We start from the raw sequence: 17,562 nt of genomic DNA, 5'->3' as shown, positions 1-17,562 counted from the left end.
ACCTGATTGGTATTTCTCCCAGGAGTAGGAAGTCAAAGCAGAAGATACTGTGTGTATCTGGTGGTAGCTAAGGAGTTTGTGGATGTGCAGCTTGAATGAGTGGATACAGGCACTCAGCTTTCAGCCCTAGGCCCGAGGTACTGGAGTATTTTCCATGTTTTGTGTGACAGCTGGGACTATAAACTGTTGGTTGTTTTTCAAGAAGAATCTTGGAGATTTTATTCAACATTTAACATTTTATTGTTGCTACTGTTCATTAAAGAAAACATTTCTTTGTGGATTTATGTATTGTCAAAAAGTACCAAAGGATTTAAGCATGTAGTCTTAGTCTTTTGTTAAATTGAATGACAAAAACCTGCTAAAATGTTGGAAGTGAAGCTGATCGGTGTTTGCTTTTTAAAAATCCGCATGCAGTTCTCTTAAATTAACTTTATTTATAGGTATGGAACTGCATTTTCAGGCACCACAAAAATAGGATCAGAAAAGAGCAGTCTGCTTTGAAATGAGAAAATCTGGTTTTAGTCTCTACCTGCAGCTTTTCTACATTAACTCAGGTTGCCTGTCTTCTGCATGTACCATAGTCTGGAAACACTGTTATTGCATGTTGGGAAACATGAGAGATTACCTCTTGTCTGTTGACAATAAGTAATAAAAGTTATGTCTAGAAACCCCATAGCTCTGAAATTAGTCATAATTTACCCTTATAGATGGGTATTAAGATCTGGATGATTTGTTTTATCAGTAGTGAAAGTTAAATGGTACCAGCAGTCTTTATTTCTGGCTTAGTTATTTATTCTGCATATGGCGTAAAGATACCATTGAATTTCAGCTCCAAGTTCCAGAAAATGTTACAGAACTTGGCTGGTCTCAGCCACCAAGCCTTGCTATAAAACCTATTCCAATTCCTCTTCTTTCCAAAAATCTTGAAATAAGTTATGGGTCACAAGCACAAAAATCAATCCAGATTACAAATCAGGACAACTGAAATAGGAATGTTAGTATTTAATTGCAGAATCCTTCCAGTATATTGTGTTTCTAGATTCTGTCTTAAAGGTATCTGTGTTTGCAAAAGGACCACAGCTTTATTGTTTGTGCCCATTACATGGCTGCTGTCAGTGAAAACTGTCAGTTTGAACTTCTGCTTTACTGTAGATACTTGTTATTATATTTTCAGACCTATGACTTGTTCATTGTCGGAATATAGTCCTTTTGAGTTCTTTCATCACTTTTAAATTTCCATTAATACTGCAAATGCACATTGAACAACTGAGTCGGATCCTCTGTGACAGTACTTTCATCTAAAGGTATTGAAAATGACTGAAACTTTTCAAGCAGCTTTTTATCATTACAGTATCACTTATTCTAGACTAACTTCACAGCCAATCTAAAGATGTTGACTGCATGAAATATTTTCTTTTTTTCGTAAAGGAAGTTTCAGTTCTTTATAAATGATTGAAAGGCTATCTAGAAATGGCAGTTTTTCAGACCTGAAAACAAAACCTTGCTGTTTTTGTAGTATTTTCTCAGACAAATGCATTCTGTTGTTAGGTAAGGTTGCACTATATCTCAAGCTTTCAAGCAGAATTTGGCCTCAGGATGCTATCTAAAATAAACCTGAAACTTGGTCTTCAGTTGGTTTGTTTCTCTATTGGTGACAAGCAAGAAAGATTAACCTAATGTTTAATAAAACAAGATTTGTTCATATTTTACTGATGAGTCTATTCATAGTTTATATTTCTGTTTTTCTGTACATCCGTGTTGAATATACTGGCTTTCAAACATATGAAATATGTGGGAACCATCCCTATAACTAACCCCTTTTTTTCAATTAACATAATCACACTCTGTTAACCAAGGAACAAACACTACTGTCCCTAATAACTCACTGCAGCGTTGCTTCTGAAAACAGTTTTAAAACCACTGGCTTGAAGGGCCAAGGAAAGAAGCCTGCCACCAGCTTCTGCGGAGGTCATCAACTGCAGCAAAGGCAAAGCTTCTGACTATTTTTAAAATTCAATTTAATCAGCCATTTTTGCTAGTTCAAACCTAAACCGAACATAAGTCAAAACTATTTTCTTCAGTGCAAAACTCATTTGCTGCCCAAGCTCCTGGAATTTAATTATGGAATGATCCAACCCAAACCTTTTCTTTTCTGAATTATTTATAAATCATGAAAGGAATCAAAAAGGAAAAAAAAAAAAGGCATTTCCTTTACTTTTCCAGAGTCATAAAAGAAGCCCAAAAGGCTGGAGTTATTTCATGAGAAAAAAATCCAACATAGATGCCAGAAAAGAATACAGGAATAGTCTTAGCTTATAACACAGGAAGAGAAGGTTAGGAAGAGGTATAGAATAGTACAAACATCCTTGTAAGCTTCCCAGAAGCCAGGAGATAACCACAGTGAGATTATTTCTCCCCATTTGTGACTTGTTGTGTAAGGGTGATTTTTGGTGTTCGTAGGGAACCAGATTTCCCCAGATCTGGAGATTCACCTATTGGTATCTGATAACCATTATGTGCAGTATCACCTGTACTAGTCCTTTCTATGCATAGCGTCACCCAACCTATCCATCTGCTGCACCATCTATTACAGTGTATGAGTAAATCAGGTACTTGACCCTCATGTTTTAGTGCACAGCTCCAATTGTGTCATTTGTAATGGGCACCTGGAAACACCTCTTCTCCTCAACACCCTTTAATGATATGAAAAATGTGCTATTGATCAGCTTTGTCAAGTAGTTGGCACCATGCCACACCTTCTAAGTTGGTGAGATGGATGACATTACCTTTGTCTGACATTTCCTTGTCTCTTTCTGCTTCATCATGCTGTTGTGCTGTTGTAATACCAGCCAGCGTTTTACCTGATATCTTCTACCGCACAGTATCGGAATTCTAAGGCTCCCTTCTAAAAAGTTATCCTAGACTAAAATTTCAGAGCACAACTGCACAAAACAATATTTTCCACTGCTACTCCTAAACTCAACTGATACAGGTCTTTTGTTTTCTTTTTCTTTAATTTGAAACAAAGGGATGCTACTTGTTTGCTAGTTCACACTCTGTATGCATCACAATGTACTTTTTCAAGCACACTTTGGTTGCATTCTATAGAATTTCTGTACAATATGGAAAATAGGAAATGTGGAAATCTGTGGAGGGTGAAATGATACTGTCTGCTTAGAATGCATGTTCAGCACGGAGGTTTGTTTGAATAAGTCTGGTCATGTAACAAACTGGACAGTTGTAGACCTGCTAAGATTTTAAAAACCTCTGTCTACTCCTGACTCTGTGACCCAGGCTCAGGGTGGCAGAGGCAAGTTTATGATAAAATAAAGGATGTTAAATAATTTGCCTTCCAAACTTATACAAGAGCAGTCTTCTGACTTCTCTGTGCCTTGATATAAGGAAGTTAATGGTCAAATAGGGGAAAGAAAATGAATGTGGGGTTTTTTTTGGTTTTTTTTTTTTTTAATTTTGAAATTGTATAGTGGCCTTTATTGCATGTTCACTCATCTGAGTTAAAAATTGTGCAATGTGGATATTCCTGCCTGTCACTTCAGTATTAACACACTGCTGTATTCATTACACAGAACTTTTTAGCATATTTTCACTAAAGGCAGGCATATATCTCCTTGTATTTGAGACAATCAACTAAATGATTCATTTAGACAAAATCGGTGAAAATCTTCAGCATTAAGCTTTGCAAGGTATACAAGTGAACACTTTTCTTAAAGACAATGTAGAGTAGATAGAATAGAACATAAACAGAAATGCTCACTTGAAGAAAGTTGAAGCTAACGAAATTAAAGATCTGAGACTTGTGAAAAGAAAGTAGTTACAATGGGTCAAAAATGGGTTAATGTGGGCTAAAAGAGCATTTCATTTGTAAATGTAAGATGATCTCATTAGTGCTGGAAGTACAGGAAGATCTGTCACCTGCTTCCTAGCAACATCCAGGATAACACAGTTCTTTTCAGACTGAGTCAAGAAATACCCATCAGCAAAAATGTGGCAGGAACAAATAATGGACATATGGTTTTTAATGTGTTAATTGTCTGCACTGTTCTCATTTGCCGTTATGTCTCTCAGTGAGTGCCCCTTTCAGTGCACTTTTAGCACGTGCATTATGCTAGGCATATTAATATGTACCTAGTAAATATTGCTGTAAATCTGCGTTAAGATCAAGGTGTTGTTCCTGAGCTTTAAAACTCAGAAAACCTTGAGGAAGTTGGTCAATCATATTTACTGAATTAAAAGGAGGCTTTTTGGTATGATCTACTAGCCGGTCCCCGCCCCCCCCCCCCCCCCCCCCCCCCGAGCCTAACTATTCTGTAGCCTCTGATTCATGCATTCAGTATTTTGCCTCTGAACATTTGTATCTGAAAATGTTGGCATTGATATTGTGCTCTTCCTGTAGGACCATAATGTATTCTTTTTATTTTATTGGTAACTGCCAACAATGTATATGACCCTGCTCTTAACAATGAGGAAATCTCTTTGCATTAGGAGATACCATGCAAATACAAGCTGATCACAGCTTGAGCTACAAAACACCTCTGTAAATAACTTTTGAGGATGTTGTGATAAACCCTGAAATTTAAGTTCCAGTGCACCAATAACCAAATTATTTGGTTTCCTGTAGGATATGGTTTCCGTATTGCCAATACATATTTAACTTTACATGACCAAACAATCTGTCTGGTTTATCATTTTTAAGGTTAAGTCTTCTTACATATGTCACTATTTGCCTTAAATAAAAGACTTCAGATGTTAATTTATTAATTATGCGATGTCAATTTCATGTAATGAAAGAGTCATTTTATTCTGAGCTTCCGTATTTTTTTAATCTCATATTTTTTTAAGATTTCTAAATCCTTATGTGAGAAAAAGAGTAGTAGCAACGTGAAAAATGAGACTAGATCTATGTTTTTCTTTTTATGTGCGAAGCAAGAAGAGTTTTACTTGGCTACAGGACAAGTGTGAAATCCTCACTTTGTGAATATTGTCGAAACATATACAGATCTGGTACTACCATTTGGCTCAATAGGCTGCATCCTAAATGGTATCAATGATGAAATTTTAAGGGAGTTTTCAGTTTTGTGATTTACTTTTTTCTGCCTCCTTAGAGCATACGTGACACAAATTAAGTTCCTCATATGATCACTTAAAATTACCTAGGTTCAACTGGAATCTCAGCTTCCTAGCAAGAGGTGGCATGTCTTTTCCTTGCTGTGAACCATCCAGTTTGTCTTTTGAGACAAAGAAAGGTAATATGAAATAACTGTAACGCATACTCCAAAGAAGTTGAATGAAATGTAAAAAACAAGAAAAAAAAAAAAAAAAGAAAAAAGAGAAAGAACAAACCAATTTACAGAAGTAACAAGCTGCAAGCCAAATTCAGCTACTTTTTTTCTGGTTTGGCTGTCTCTCCTGATCTGCTAGACCCTGTGCGGATGAGTTTAAGAGTATCTGCTGGCCTGAAAGCTGATTCCTGCTGCACACTGTACATCCCCATTGCCCACCGACAAACTCCTCTTCCTTATGGAGAACTATAACGTCTGGTAATGTAAAGTGGGCAAAGGGCTGTTTTGCAAGCAATCCTGTTTTTTTTAACCCTTTGTTTTTCTGTAACTGCTTACTGTGTTATATGTAACCGAGGCAGCAGAGGGAGCTCAAAGATTTTGGTCGTCAATGAGAGAACTAGAAAACTAGAGATGGGAGAAAGGGACCTACTGCCAGGAGCAGTTACAACGACAGTGAAGGATGTGGCTTGATGTACTCGGACTTCTTTAAAGCTAATAGATTATATGCATAACCCATTATTTAGCTGGTAGTTTTAAATACCAGCGACACTTCAAGGTACCACTTAGTGGCCAGTTTTGTTTTGCATGTGTTGATTACTTAAGCTTTTTTGTTTACAGTTTGGAAAAAGGTATCTATCAAGAAAGCAAAAGTATTCTAGTATATTCTAACTAATAATTATTATTCGAATGAGCCCTTCTATGCATAAAGATTTAGAATAAATATTAAGACTTAAGTACCTGAATTTTAAGGACTGCAGTAAATAAAATTGGTAAAATAGTGATAATTGTTAAGATACTGAACTGCAGTGAAATAACTTGTTCAGCAATGCAGAAATTCAGTTTGTAAAATAATGAAATATGGGTTTGATTGTAATTTTAAGATATTAATCTTCAGTGTTGGGGAGAGGTAAAGCTAATAAAATATGAAGGTGAAAGTCCTACCTATAGAAAAGCATTTACTTTTCTGCAAAGGAAGATTTGAGTGTCTGAGAGGTCAACAACTGCGGACCATAAACAAAAGTCAGTTGTGGACTGTATCAGTGAATTATAAACAGAATACCAGCATCATGAAGGCAGCAGTTGTCCTAAGTTTGAGGTTGTGTTTAATTGTCTAGTTTTTGAATGCCTATCATCTACAGAATGAAGCCCACTGTGGTTCTGACAAGGTTTGGTATTTTCTATAACGTACTGTCTGGAACCATTTGTTACAAACCAGATTGTAGTCTATATTGACTGCTTTAATTTGTTTGCAAGGCAACAGGGAAAAGAATGTAATTTAATTATAAAATAGAAGTATTGTACTAACACTTACACTGAAAAGAAATGTTTATAATTCTCTTTTTTTTTGGAGAGAAAATACATTTGCGATGTGAACTCAGGCATCCTCTTTCCATTTAAAAGTAGCTGTGGAGCAGTATTCTAATCCTGTGGGTATTGCTTAGTCCTCTGATCAAACCTGAATAAATCTCCTTGGATGCCATGTCAATCTGTTTGGGATTTGCAATCTGGCAAGGCACCCAAATACAAATTAATTTTCTACCTGAAAAAACTCATCTGTGTCTCTCAGTAACATCCACCGCTATGTTCCAAGGCAGGTAAATATCAGGCAGCTGTGAATATCACTTTGCATTTATGAATTTATGTTATTGATTTTCTAACTCTAGGTCCTTGGCTACATTCAAAGGTCTCATTTGTGCTCTTATTGCTAATTCAGAGGGATGGCTTTTGCTTAGTGTTTTTTTTTTTTGTTTGGTTGGTTTTTTTGCTATACCAATTATTTTTATTCTGTGTTCTGTCATTCCAAGTACATATCCTGATCCTTGAAATTGTTGGGATTTCAAAGCATTTACTACATATGGATTTTACAAACTCTCAAACTTCTTTCTTCATCTCTGTATTTTAATACTCGGTCCCCAAATTAATACGTAATTGTTTTAAAAGGTGTTTATTTGCCTTTCTTAAAAATTTGTGAGCCACTTGTATGGAGAAGGAATGCTTATATCTCCTCTCTCACCAAATTTTAATGAGTAAATCTGTGCTCCAAGTTATTAGCATGTATGTTCCAACTGTTAAATAAGATTAAACAAGCTGGGGTTTTTTTTGGTTCTCAGTTCAATATCTAGTTTTACTATTTTTAGATTTTGACCTCTCTTTCTCCTTCTTTTCTTAAAATCTCTGGTGCTTTTGCACTCTACCTTCTGCCTTTCCTTAACAGACAAATTACAAGCATATGTACAAAAAGCAGGAAATCCACTTATATTTACCCCATTCTTAGAAATCATAATGAAATTTTATATCACAGATCACTGTTTCAGTTATTCTATAACCTCTGTGCAATGGATCTATGGAAGAAGGACTTTTAAAATAAAGTATACATCCCTATATGCACTGTATATAATGAAATTATAACATCTTAATAACAAAGCAACTTAATGACATTTTTGAGATTAGAAAGGTGGAACACTATGGGAAATGATACCTGTCAAATTGAAAAAAATGAGTTCATTACAACTGTCAAAGAATTTATGGAGAAATAAAAAAAAAAAAAAGCAACCCTTGACTTTACTTTTACTTGTGTGTTTGATGGCATAATGATGGTTTTTCTGTTAGAAAAAATCAATTACCAAATTAAATGTTCTCAATTTCTGTTCTTAGAAGTGGATTTCCTTCTTCATTTAGTTCCAGGTGAAAAGAAGCCCTAGTTAGCTTTTGAGCTCATTGAACATATTTAACTTGAACTTTAAACACTGCTTGAGGTAAAATATCTTACCATGGTTGTCTCTGCAATGGATCCAAAGCTGTTTATAAATATGTTGCATGTGACATTAACTGGAGGGCCTGCAAAAGAAAATAAACACCAGTCCCTGTTCCAGAATCATTGCTTATTGAATGACTGTAAACTATAAACCATTATGAAACAATGTTTATTGACTTAGGAGGAAATAATGCTACATTCACAACTCATTTAATGCACAATTAAATGAATGATTTCTAATAACTTTCCTTTTGATTTTTCTCAAATGTACACTACTTGACTGGCCACTTCTAGCATTAAAAATAAGACAGAAGGTTAATTATAAACTTGCACAGATGATTCTGTGAAAAAAAATCAGCATCCTATTTGAAATATATAATAAAAAATATTTTTATGAGTGTTTCTGTGAGCATTGTATGTCACTTCTTACAACAATTAGGGTAAAAAGTGACCTTCTTCACTCAAGACAGCTGCTACCTTTAATGTCATAACTGGTAACAGAAATACCTTATTGCTGCTCTTATCTCTACTGCTTACAGGAACAAATGTGGATAAGAAAGAATGACATAGATTCTATTCTCATTTCTCTTAAATCCATAAAATGGTTAAGAATCCATTTAAATGGAATTTTCTGTTACCATGGGTCTTCAGTTAAACATTGCTCTGCCTTATCTTGCATTTGTGAAGTATCAGTAGTGGCAGAGCAGTCATAATGATAACTGAACAATAAATTGTCTCTTTATGGAAAAGGTTTTAAATTATTTCTCTGAAAGTCTCTGTAAAAATGGCATTGTGGTAGAGTGTGTTGATTTCTCCATTATTTCTTATCAATTTCCGTCTGTGTACAGCAGAAACAAGGTTTTTCCATCACAAGTTTTTTTGTCACCCTGCTGCACCTTAATATTCTTATATTGATAATCCAGTTCAGCGCCAGAGAACCCATTAGGGGTTTTTTCTGCAGTTGTAAAGTCTCTAATAATGAAAGACGTATATCTGGAATTTGAGGACTGGTCTTACAAACCCTTATGTAATATATCTTTTTTAGGGTTGCTGAAGTAAGAAGCTCCTCTGCCACTGCTGGTGGTTTGCAACTAGCAAAACTTAATGTGACCAATGAACTTGATACTAAATACTTGAAGAATCAGAACATCCATTAAAATTTCTGCCAACAGGACACAACTTGGAACAACCAGCTTGCTTTCCTCACAGGAATAATGATTTGGAGGTACTGTATAGAAATTGCAACATCACTACTTCAGCCATTGTAATACACAAGACTACACCTATGGAGCAGAATTCTCAGGTAAGGAGGCATCACTCTGCAGTCACTTTGACGCTATTTTCGCTTTGCTACTTGGTTAATTAAGAGCTGTTGAGCATATCCAGTACTACTTAGAATTCAGTAAAAGTTTGACATTGACAACTTCTGAAAAGGATCAAGGGAAAAAGAAAAAGCAAGGGAGACAAACAAAGGCAGAGCCACTAAAAACCATCAGGGAGAAAACTGTACTTACTAGCTATGTTAGATAATTTGTTTGCAAGGCAGCTATCCTTTTAAATGCTTTCATCTTGTAGCTCTTGTCAACATTTAAAATTTGGTATGATACTATCTTGTTTAAAATAGTACTATGCTATAAAGAGTAAGTTTGCTATATCAGCAAGCATGGTTGCTTTTATAAAGAAAAAGCCCTAAATCGCTACAACACTGATGCTTAATTTCAAAAGCATCATTACAAAAATACAGTTAGCAGCTAGTTAAATAGACCATAAAAGGATAAGCTAAAAGCAGCTTGCAAATGTTTTAGAGATCAAAGATACTGTGCTGAAAGTAAAAATGAACTTCCCAAAACATGGTTAAAAAGAATAAATGATGCTGTTAAAACTGGAAGTCATATTCAAACATAGGATCTCAGGCAAGTTGAACATAGATTAAAGACAAGGAGGAAAAAAAATGGGGCTGAAACTCAATAGAGGTGGAAAAGCTAATGATGATAACTATCTGCAAGGCATTAAAAATAGAATCCTGCCAAGACCTGGAAGGTGAAGTCAGGAGAAGATGATTAAGATATAAAAGTATCCATGAAAGTGAAGAAGGTCAGAGCATAAAAACTAAATGTAGTCTTTTTAGCAGCATTTGTCTCCAATTGCTAGCTGTGTCAAATACTGGAGCCGTTCTGATGGAAGATTTGTATGAGGACTGTAGAAGACATTTCAGACTAAGTGAACAGGAACAAACTGACAGGCTGAGGTGATATCAAGCCAGACAGTATAAAAATCTTTGCAAAATTGTGGAAATACAAATTGCTGTAAGTCAGCTATTGCTGGTGTCAGTTTTGTTATCAGTGGAAATGTGTACCATGTTCAGCAAGTATAACTTGAATTAAAAAAGAAAAAGACTTCAGGTATGATGGTGGATGACATTGACAATGAACGTTATGCCTGTAAACCTTACCTCTGTACTGGTTAGACTGGTTAAAATGATGAGAACTGTTTTGGTTAAGACATGTGGATTAATATTATTTTTGTTATTTTTGCTGGAATAACATCTCTCAGATCTACTGAAGCTCACTGAAAGAGCTGATGACCGTGTGGACAAAGGCGATAAAATAAATATTATTTTTAATCCTAACACAATTAATTTAATTATAATAGTTTATTTGGAGTTCCAAAAACTTTCCAACACGATCTTTTGTTAAAAGCTTTTTAAGGATATTGGTCTTGATGTGAGAGAAAATCCTTTTATATGCCTTTTGCTTTAAAGTTTTTTAATGTTAGGAATAAACAGCTATTTTTCAAAGTGCAAGGTAACTGCTGGTGAATTCCCCACTGGATCTGCACTGAATCTTTGTGTTTCGGTATTTATGAACTAGAAAAGAAGACATGGCAATAGAATTCCACTTCTGCTGTAAGATTATTTAGGGTGATTGTATATAAAGCTGACTACAAGGAGGTGCGGAAAAATCACAAAATACTGAGTTATCAAGCAATGAAATATTTGATTAAATTCCCAAATGCCAAATAATGCTTACTATGCATTCCTACTGATGGGATCAAAATTAAGGATTTCCATGCAGGAAAGTAGGGCAACATACATTATGGATGGTTCTCTGGAAGTATGCTCTGTAATCAATAAAGTTAGGAGAATGCAAAGAAATACATTAAAAAAAAATTAACTCCCGTATAAGCAGATCATGAACTTCCATCTTGAATACTTCAAAATTTCTTCTCTGTCTGCCTCAGAAGGGTATATTAGGGAGAAAAAAGATGTCAAGATGTCAAACAAGGATCACAAATTCTATGAAATGCTTCACACAAAACCAGCTTAAGTAGAACAGGACTCTCCACACTGGAAAAGGTGTATTGTACAGAGTGATACATAAATATAAAATTTGTGAACATCAAAAGAAAGTAATTGTTTTCCTCCATGTCTCAGAAGAACACATTTATCTAAACTAATATTTTCAGTTAAGTCATGCCTTAAGAAGTTCCTAAACTAACAATTGAATAGTGTTTGGCAGTACCAGGGCAAAGAATGCGTTGTTCTTTCCTATGTAAAGCCCCAAATTTCCACCTTAATGGATTTTTATCAGTGGTGCAACCTGTGCTGTATTAACACCTCTTCTGTATCAGGTTAATTCTGAGTATCTTGAGGCCATGACAATTTTTGCACATGGATTACATAATTGCATCAAAATTTGAAAGATAGTGACGTATTTCCCATATTTGCAGGAACAGATATATATTGGGACATGGAACAGCTGAGTAATGGAAACATCTTGCTATGGGTTTGATGTACTGAAAATAAAAATATTTTGCAACTGGAACAAAGATTTTACAAGAGTTCTTAAATTTTCTATTTTATTACATAGATAAATAAATACTACTACTTCTATATTATTTCTGTTGAACAAAACCAGATATACAGAATTCCTTATCCAAAAGCAGAGCACCCAGACAAAATATGTAATTACGTGTTATTGACCAAGATTAATTATGACAAATTGGTAGTCTAAAATCATGTCTACATAGGGATTTTACTAGAAAGACAAATGATTTAAAATTATTATCCGAGTTCTCGTATTAGTACTAATTCTGTTTCTTTAGAACTGTTGCTAGATTAAATACTCAAAAAGGCATTAAGCTCCAGCACTTGTTCTGGGACTAATAAAACTAACCAGAAAGTGGCGAAGTCACTTAAGGTGATACTTATTCTTAGTGATAGGTCTGAATCATTCTGGGCAGATTTGTTCAAACTGCATAGCTGTCTAGAAGATTTAGAATGTGCACTTTTTGAAAAAGAACAATGTCAAATTAGTTTTGTCTCTTTAAATTTCAATAGTTACAAAACAAGGCTCTAAGTCTTTTGAATTATACTTTCAGGAGGCACTGTCTTCAAATTGCTAATCTCTAAACCATCTGCCTGTTCTTCTCTGTAGCCCCATTAGAAGACTGATTATGTGGTGTCCATGACAAATGCCAAAATCCAATCCCCAAATCAACAGCTAAACTGTAAACTCCTCATTTTTAAACACATGTTTGTAGGTCTTCAGGAGACTCAAAGAAAAAAAAAGAAAAACTGCAGTGCCTGGGCTTTGCCTGAGGTCTTCTGTCCAGCACAGCTTTACCTTAGGTTGAACCTGCAGATTGCGTGCTAAAAAGTATACTGTGGCAACAAGCCAGAGTAACTTTAATAAGGAGCAAAAACAATGTAAGAGCTACCATTCATATAAGAAAGTAATTTTAGAAATACAATGTTTTGCATTACTTTGCTAATATTGTTTGATACGTTAATCCTCCAGGAAGCCTGGCAATGGAATCTACTTCAAAGTCATTCTGGCAAGGAAAGCCCAAGGGACTTATTCTGTATGGTCATCAGGGATATTGAACACTGTTGTGAATCTTTTAGTGATGTGTTTGAATTTCCAGAGCACATTTTTCATTTTCTAAGAAATATCAGCACTGCTAACTTATTAAGAGCAAGGCATCTCCAACTGCAGTGAAACATGGGTAATAAGTTTATATATATATACCAAATGTTTATGGCTTACTAATGAGGCAGTAATTTGACCAACTACTTATTTGGTCCTTATGAATCAGTCTGGGCAAATTCAGGCAAAACCAGTAAATAGCAATGGCTTTGGAGTCACAACCCCTTAAATTTCTGGGTATTGAAGGTGTCAGAAAGGTGCTGAATAAGAGTTAAGATGGAAAGGTAGTTACAGATGACTTAGAGGAGGAAGGCCTGTCTGCTTGAAGAAATTTTTTTGTAGTAAATATGGAGTAAACCCCACCTCATAGTGAAATGTTAGAGCTAAGAAAATCTCTCGGACTCAAGAAGATAGGCAGTAAGAAAAAATAACATAATTTTTAATCAGAATAGTTTTACTCTTTCAAAATATTTATATTCTGGAGAATTTAAAGACTGATAACTTGATTTAAAGATTCAGAAATAAAGTTAAATATAGTTCCACTACATTATCAGAACTCTTAACATTCTGAAAAAAAAAGTTAAATTTGCCTAAACTTCCTGGACTGCAAAAATTAGAATGGGTAGTTTTTGTCTATATAATAGTTTGTATGCTTGTATAATAATATAGTTTCTGTAATCCCTCATTCAGTACTCTAGTATGCCTGAGTCTGGATAATATGGTTTGTGCTAAGACCCTTAGAAGATGTAATAATTTTATTTGCAGACTTTGGACCTCCAATCTTTTTTGAATTTCCTTTGTCTTGTTTGAATCTCCTTTGTTACAAGTGCATCAAAGGCACGTGGCAAGATGCAATTCCAGGTATTGAGAACCTGCAGTTTCAGTAGAGAACTAAGAGCAGGGAAAGGAACAAGAGGAAAGATGGTCCTTTTTGCCATTTCAAAGCACAACTCGGGCACAGGAGTGAGGAATCTAATTTGGTGATAAATTTGGTAACTAAGGCTCTCTTGAGCTTTACTCTGATTGTCATATCATGAACACACTTTCCTTTTACTTAGGATCAGGTAGGTATGAGGATTTGGCCTCTCACAGAACTTGCTTTCTGGAGTGCTTCAGGATATGTTAGTCCAAGGTGGGAATCTGAATCCATTAACAAGCATTTCAGGAAAGGAAACAAAAAAAACACCAAACCATATTAGACAATTTAAATCTAGTGATAAGCTGAAATTGCAGAAGGTCTGCATCTGGGCAGCTGTGAAAGTGGCAGGAATAGAGCATATTACTACTGAAATGAACTGTCATAGCAAAGTAAGGCAAAAGGAGACCTTTTTTTTTTATCCCCCTCCCCGTGAGTGTACTTCTTTGTTTTTGTATTTGTTCCAGAAACTGCATATGTGTGAAAACACTGAAAACCTGAAAGTTTAGGTTTGAAATTACCTTTGAAATTTGGTCTGATCCTTGCATCATAACCCGACATCCTGCCCATTAGCTTATCCAGGAAATCAGATGGTGACATTGGCATGCTACGAGATCTTGCACTGTCTGTTTCCTTTGTGGCTACCAAGCTAAAAACAAGGAAAAACAAACAAATAAAAAACTTTGTAAGAGATTTTATTAGGGGAACTTTAATTTTACAGTTAGTCAGTTAATTCTTGTATGAACAGAAGATATAGAAAGCTAAGATTGCCTTTCAAGCTAGTTTATGCTTCAAAAATAGTAGTAGCAAGGAAATGGAAACAGTAAGTCCTTTTTATATCTGTCATTTTATAAAGCAAATTTTATTTTTCTAAGCTGCACAGTTATAAATTGCTATTACCTCTTCCTTATGACTTATGGAGATTAGTAACACTTCCAGTCAACAGTAACCAATCCATTATCACAGAGCTGAATGTCATCTACACAAATAGCTCTGCATGTGGAATGTCATAATTTGGACTCTGCTCTAAGATTGGTCTGTTTAACTGTGTAGTGTAATAGAAGCCTAGATCAGGAGAAAAAAAAAAAAAAAGTAGTAAGGATCTTTCATAGAATAGCACTACTACCACCAATTTTTGTTCAGCCAATGTTTTATGTTGATATTTAAACATAACACAACATTTCAAACTGTCTTTTGGCAAATGGTATTCTTCAACATTGTCTTAAAGGTTCATTTCCTGCTAAAAAAAAAAAAAAAAGACTGCTGTGTTGGAAAAAACCCAACAACTTACTGAAGGAACTATTTTAGGGAAAAATTTTCATCTCAGGACCACATGGCAAATGTCACCTCCTATAGCCTCCTCTCCGTATGCATGCAGAACTCCCACTGACATTTCAAAGTGTGCTCTGCACAAGCTAAGAGAGAAAAGTATTGGCACTGTGATCAGACATGTGGACCCCAACAAAAGGTCTTTATTGTTGTGGAACACTTCCTTGAGTGCTGTCCAACCCACTGAAAAACAATACAGTCAGTAGATACATACATAAATAAAATTGTGAGTAATGTTGTGATACACAGTGCAAGTAAAATCTTTTGTGGCTTTTGGAGTCTGAAAAAAGATAAAGAGCTTTTCCTGGTTTTGCTGACTTCTAGTCAAAAATCTTTTGCAGAAGCATGTGAATCTCTTTTACTTACCCACTTCTTTGCCTCCTATTAATGTCAATTCACTCTTTTAGAAATGCTTAAATATACCTTTGTTTAGAAGTAAAATAATGTAAAACCCTTAGGAATTTTCTAACTAAAAAAAAAACACCAAAAAACCAAACCAAAAAAACCCCCAACCAACAAAAAGCTACGCTGAACTTTGCTTGTTAAAAATGAATGGGCTTCCAAAATGGAAGAATTCTATACAGGTATATGTGTATGCAGGTGCCATGTTAAGTGCAGCCTGGGAATGTAATTTTTTTCCTCCCTAGGCTGTATTGCTCAGAACAAGAACAGTTGGTTTTGGCACTTCTTTAGTTGCAACAACTTTAGTTGCACTGTGTATCACAAATGGCAACTTCCATTTAGAATTTCTGGTAAAAAAATCTGTCTTCAAATTTGAAATTTGGATTTATTATCTTAAATCAAAAAAATATTTCTTATGAAGTCCTGAGTATTACAGATTTTGACACACAGAGAATATGAACATAGAAACATCTAGAATGCTGTGGTTTACTCATATTTTCATTAAAACTGGAAATTAAGTCTTTTAATTGTAATATTAAATGAAATCAGAGAGTCAACAATTAATCCTTTTATTTGCTTATCTAGTGTTTATTCTATTCTATGTGTAAGTCGAGTTGCATATTTCTAGATTGTTCATAAATTCCTGAATTGTTGGATATTTCTAAATTGTTATGAACACTTTGTTATGTCTTTTAGTACTACCTTTCAGTAACAATGTTTCTTTACTCTCCTTCAGTAGTTAACCTAGTTCTTCATTTCTCCCTGAACCTGGAAAATGTATTTTCCTTTCGGAGAAAATAAGTACTGAACATATTCTTTTTCTACTTCAATCTGAAATTATCCTATTGGCATCATTTTCATTACGAATCATTCTGAAAGTATCTGATTCATCACATTGCAACTTATTGTCATTCGTATTTCTGTAAAACACGTTATATATTTGCTTTCTAACCTTGGTTAGAAAGCAAATAAAATACAAGAGTCCAATTACACTTTGCTGGATCTTTCTGTTTGCAATGCAGGAGAATCAAATTACTGTGTATATACATCTATATGTAGCAAACAGATGTATATGTGTGTGTATATATATATCAAACACTTAGATTTCTTTCTATAAAGAAGTTATATTTCTATTGTACAGAGAATTCCATACAGAATTCCTACCCTACTGGATATATGTATCCCCTATTTTTGTTCTGGATAGAAATAAATTATCTGGAACAAAAATATAGGACGGCTTATTGTTAGCTTCAGTATTGATCCCTTTCTCTGAATGGAGAACTTGTTTGTTCTTTTTTCACTTTCTAAATCTCTCTGTTGCAGTTGTTATTTTTAAAGGTTGTCATGGAATAGAGTACTCTGAAACTAAGGTAATTAATACTGAATAGGAAAAACAGTAATTGCTGTAACTATGAATTTTCTCAATGTGACGATTACCTTTTGTATGATAGCATCATTAATATTTGCTTTCATTAGTCAGTTAAAAGTCTCAGAATAATTTGAATAATTCTATTGCCTGCTTCTGAAAACAATACATTCAGCATAAGTTATACATTTTGTATAAGCAAGTTTTATATTGGAAATCAGCTGTAATTTGTAACTAAAGATTTTTTTCAAGGAATGTTTTCCCTTTTTCTTAGCTTGGTGTGTTACTAAGTAAAAGCTGGCTGAGCACTGCAGAGTTCTGCCCTTTCAAATTACCTTTAATCAAAAACATGTATTTCAAGAATAATGTTGGATGAGTAATATTTTCACCTATGTGACCTGACTTGTGGAGTTCTTTTCCAGCTGAAAAGGAGCAAGACTTGGTAATATAGTAAAACCTGAGTAAAGTATTGGATTTTAGGAAGGCCTACATGGCAAAGTACGGGTTTTCTGTTTACAGATTAACATAAAAATTAATTCTGCATAGTAAGGATTTTTCAGTTTTGT

The 17,562-nt window shown here is 34.7% G+C and overlaps 1 protein-coding gene across 4 annotated transcripts in view; it reads right to left on the bottom strand.

The window, feature by feature from the left end:
- GLRA3 (glycine receptor alpha 3) overlaps positions 1-17,562 on the bottom strand; it is a 103,173-nt gene that overhangs the window by 66,274 nt on the left and 19,337 nt on the right. For all 4 annotated transcript variants that reach the window (XM_080372780.1, XM_080372778.1, XM_080372779.1 and 1 more), the window contains exons 2-3: positions 14,421-14,548; positions 8,071-8,138 (exon numbers count right to left, since the gene is read on the bottom strand). In XM_080372780.1, the coding sequence (XP_080228906.1) occupies positions 8,071-8,138; positions 14,421-14,548 (196 nt within the window). The remainder of the gene's footprint in view (positions 1-8,070; positions 8,139-14,420; positions 14,549-17,562) is intronic.

This window comes from Falco punctatus, assembly GCF_963210335.1.
Source record: "Falco punctatus genome assembly, chromosome: 1".
Taxonomy (NCBI): domain Eukaryota; kingdom Metazoa; phylum Chordata; class Aves; order Falconiformes; family Falconidae; genus Falco; species Falco punctatus.
The sequence above is the reverse complement of the archived record's forward strand: the minus strand, read 5'-3'. Positions and strand labels throughout refer to the sequence as shown.